This window comes from Fulmarus glacialis, unplaced genomic scaffold (assembly GCF_000690835.1).
Source record: "Fulmarus glacialis isolate BGI_N327 unplaced genomic scaffold, ASM69083v1 scaffold998, whole genome shotgun sequence".
Lineage (NCBI taxonomy): Eukaryota > Metazoa > Chordata > Aves > Procellariiformes > Procellariidae > Fulmarus > Fulmarus glacialis.
The window spans coordinates 1-4699 of NW_009229871.1; the positions used below are offsets into that span (position 1 = coordinate 1).

At 42.6% G+C, this 4699-nt stretch overlaps 1 protein-coding gene across 1 annotated transcript in view; it reads right to left on the reverse strand.

Moving 5' to 3' along the window:
- Nucleotides 1-661: 661 nt before the first annotated feature.
- Nucleotides 662-4699, reverse strand: part of LOC104081296 — a gene marked incomplete at both ends in the record, with an annotated part of 8639 nt that continues 4601 nt past the window's right edge. The window contains 3 exons of the mRNA XM_009583986.1: nucleotides 662-934; nucleotides 1767-1815; nucleotides 2295-2630. Of these exons, the coding sequence (XP_009582281.1) occupies nucleotides 662-934; nucleotides 1767-1815; nucleotides 2295-2630 (658 nt within the window). The remainder of the gene's footprint in view (nucleotides 935-1766; nucleotides 1816-2294; nucleotides 2631-4699) is intronic.

The window sequence follows — 4699 nt, forward strand, 5'->3', positions numbered from 1 at the left end:
CCCCCCGCCTTCCCGCCCACAGCGCCTTCCCGCCAAAGCGGGCGGCGGTTGGGCGGTCGTCGCGCGGCCGGGCTCTCCTCAGTGAGCGGCTGTTGCGTCGCAGAGATTTACCACAGTCGGGCGGCCCCAAAACTGACGGGGAACCGGCTCCCCTCATACCACCTCCCACCCTCGGACAAGAAGATCCAAGAGTCAACCCCAGCTTCTGGCTCAACCAGGCTTTTATTGCTGTGCTTCAAACTTAACAGTTCTGAGCATACCGATACAAAAAAAAACACGATCGTTTCAGAAACCAAAGCATTGCGATCCTCTCCGAAACAGCAGCAGCCTCTTCGTTCCCACTGAACAGCACAGTCCTACCTCACACGAAGGGAAGCGCGAGCTGGAGCTCCTTGCTCTCAAGCTGGCATCCGGCGCCCGAGTTTAATATACAACTCAAAAGACCTTAGTGAACATCACAACCGGAGTCCGTGTTAACACCGATGGCGTTAAATCACTTCCAGCTCCCCGCGTGAAGGTGAGGAGGATATCAAGTCAATGCCATCGCTTTTACTAAGAGTTTGTTGACGTCCTCATTTACAGGAAGTTTGTAGACATATATATGTACACAGGAGCATTTTTGAAGTTCATCGTAAACATTAATCTGTAGCTTCTAACTTACTTATAATGTTATTACTTTTTAAAGTGTTCAATACGTTATCATAAGCCTTGGTATCTAGATACCTTAACTCATCCAGTAACTTAATAATAGATTGTTTCTCTCCCAGTGTGTTTTTCCAGGTGAGAAGCATCTGATAAGATTGCTCTTCTATATCATTAGGAAAGTCATAAATAATTTTAACAATATCATTTTCCTGCAGATGCGTTCTCATAAGCCGCTTCCATTTTTTCGGTGGTACTTCATTTATAAATGCCCAAAAGCTATCTCTCAGTTCTGAAAGAAAAAACACACATGACACATCAGCTTAGGTTTTAAAATACAGATTTTTTTTCATAGCTAATGTACATGCTTCCCTATTAATTTTCAGCGAATACATGCACAGACCAAACAGCAGCAGCAAGGCCAGGTTTGGCACCTAAGAAGCAGCAGGACAAATAGTTTTCCTACTGGATGATCTTAAAAGCAGCTAAAGGTCTCAGTCTACATATCTCAAAAATCGTCTCTTAAGATGAGACACCATCAAGTAAAGGCGGTTTTGAGGAAGGTTTCATTGGCCTGCATGTCTTCACTTAAGCTTAATAGAGTTACTCAACAGTAGGCTTTAACCACTTCACTATGCTACTGGTATAGGTTTGCCACACCAAGACCAGCATGAGCAAAACCCATCGCTTGGACATCCAGCACATCAGCTTGACGGGTACGGGTAGATGTATGGGGACTCGATGCAGTCTTCCATGTGAGTGGACATGGGACAGAAAGATCTCCTGCTCTGACCTACACCTCACTCGTTAAGGCAGAGTACACTGCTGCAATGCAGACTTGTTTAAAACATACAAGAAAATGTTGTACCATTCTTATTCTTAAAAGCATGACCGCACTTGGCTGCTGTGCAGAAAAGCCATGCTTTAAAGTAGAACAATTCGCCACAGGGATTACAACTTCTCTCAAATATAGTAATAATCCTGTTTCAGCATATTTTACAATAAACTGAAAGCCTTACAGCTCTAAGCAATATTCATTAGCCTCCCTACACTATTCCTTAAGTAGACTGAAGTCAACAGGAAAAAAACAATTTCCAAGTCCTGCCAATTTATGGAATACTTACCTTTTTGAGACAGATCTTTAACAATTATTTGACACGTTGGTTCTTGTACCTGTAATACAAAGTTGGACTGTTACTCCAACATATCAGAGAGATTCACTCACGATTATTCCTGAGCTACTTCATAGCTTGCTTCCACAGCACACATGCCAATAAGGGGGAGGGGAGCAGATTTCACATCACAGCTGGAAGTATTTGAGTAACGAAAGTTTCATGTTGAAACAGCCATGCTACTAGCTCCGAAGTGAAGGAACAAGGCAACACATTTGCTGCTATTGCAAAAGAATAGCTTCTGTGTAAATATTGAACAGGGAGATGAGAGAGGCAGAGCAGATTAAACAAGGAACTGAAGCTTGCTTTCCCAAGATATCACTTCCCATGCTTTCTATTACATCTTTAAGGCAAAGCCTCCTCTTCCCTATCGTTCTGCCTGAAAACAGCATCTATCACTCAAGGAACAGTTAAGAACTCAACTGAAACTACATGTGTATCAGAAGAAATAGGATCATAATTTCACACACACACACTTACCATACGATTTGCTGGCATCCTACCACTTGGTACATTAGACGGGGCATTCTGATGAAAAGCAGGATTCTGCCCAGTTTTTGCTGGTATTGAAGACTCAGCGATCCTCCTCCAGCACCTTTTCATGTGGCGTCTCCAGCCCCCGTGCAGGATGGTGCCCCGCTCAGAAAGCACAACACTGTTTTCCTCTGGTGATGTGTTTTTTACTTCCAAGTTAATGTTGATTTGCGCTTGGCCCTCTGGGCTCTCACCAGAGTTCTCACCCTCTGGGTTGGCTGCGTTATTTGCAGGTGTCTCCAATTCTGGTAAAATCAGGCTTTCAGTACTGCCCTCAGAATCCTGTAAAGAATAAGAACATATTTTAAGAAATGTTTCATAGGCAGGTCTTCAAGGACAGTCTGAAGGAAGAAAACAGAATATTTGAAGTCACCAGATGTCAGACAAAATAATAGGAGAGCTGCTAATTTGGCAAAGTTACAAAGATGCAAAAGTTACAGCCTTTATAGACTTGGACTTCAAATGGTTTCAGAGCCTAAACTCTCTGCTTCACTGGCTGTTCTGCTCCCACTGGACCATGGGATAAGGCTCACAAGCTACCTCCAGAACAAATGCAGGAAACTTTTCCTAATGTTTTCACGGGCGTGTATTGCCGCTTGCTCCTCTCTAGGTATGGAAAGTATACACTCCTCCTGAGGCAGAAGGAAATTGAATTGCCTTGCTGCACCTGAGCTGGCTTAACAGCTACAGGGGCCTCAAGCCTATTGTTGTATCAAGGCTGATGCTCTCAGAGCTTTTGCCAAGCTGATAATAGCCATCAGCTCCATGTAAGTGCACTAGCTTGGGCTTTTTTTGGCTGGATTAGTTTTCCTGGCAGATTCACAAACTAGAATCAGTTGAAAGAAGCCAGTGAGCACCAGTGCACACTGCATAGCTTTTATGAGGGGACAAAAAGGGAAGCAAGTGAGGAGGGCTGCATCGTTTTTAGCATTGTCAATACATTAAACAAGCATATGCCAGGGAGTATAGCTCCAACTCATCAAGAGCAATACAAGTACAAAGCAGACCAGCATCTATCTAGCATATCAGCTAGTGCTAAAACTGGAAAGCTTTAGGAATTTTTTTTTAAAAGGTGGAAAATGAGGGCAAGGAGTGACTGTTTTTCCAATGAGACTTGTGTTTGTTAAGGTACAGTTCCCCCATGAGCGTAAGCCAGTGTGATTTCTGTTTGCACAAGGTCAGTGACCCATGTGTGACACCACCACATGACCAACATGCATAAGCAGGGATGTGAGGGGAACCACCCCATGCATCACACATGTTGCACAGTTGTACATCATCCTCACTGAATCCACTTTCTATTTAAGAGTGCAAACAGGTTAAACAAGTTGATCCTATTTATACAGAACCGTTCTTAAATAGGTAACTGAGCGACCGAAGGCACACAGCAGAGCTGACTAATAGCTGCTGCTCTATTTTGAAATGAAATAAGGTATCAGCAGTATTTTTTTTTTTTTTTCACAGCAGTATAAATTCACTGGTACTTTGGAAAGGATAGTGTGTTTGTGCCAAGACACCTTGTTTCAGGACTGCATCAGTGTAACTCTCCTCAGCAAATACGATTTTTGTTACAGTAGCAGGAACACTTCAAGTACACAGACATTGCAACTCAAGCCTGTGACAACTCTTAAGTCAGAGCTAAGCATCACCATGAACTGATTTGTGATTGCATTATTCTACTACCATTTTATTCAAAATAAAGAGATGTTATATTTGCCTATTCCTATGCTACAGCATTTTGACCAGGTTTTCTGTCACTTTTCTTCATCAGCTTCTACGAATACACGAAGCGCTGCAAATCTGGCCAGGGCGTGGAGGGAGACACAACCCAACAAAAACCTGTGGGTGATTCACATATTTGAGCCACTTATGAACCTTAAAAAAGAGAAGAGTTTAAGGTGATGTTTTTAACAGATCTTTCAACTCTGTTTCTTCAGTCTTCAAGTATTTGTGACATAATTAAGATGCATTTAATTACTTGAAATGTCTAACTAGTAAGATTAGACAAGAGCTCACGCACCGGGTGAGTAGTGCGTGCATTGGGTGGGGGACAAGAAAGGCAGCAGGGAGAAGAAGGTGCTGTATACATGCTATGAGAGGAGTCTGGATGCTTTTCTTAGATCCTCACCAAAACAAACATTTGTTTTACAGTTTGCTATTACACATCATTAGCTATACTAGTGAAGACTGAGCTCATTTTTGCATCGCTGTGCTGTTAGGAGTGCAGCTTCTAAATAGAGAAGCTAAAGCTGGACTAGCTAAATACAAGCTAGTTTTGTATTTATCTTGCAAAATGCTAGACTAGCAATAATCTTTTTAGACTGAAACAGTAAGGTTCTGACAGAGTGTTT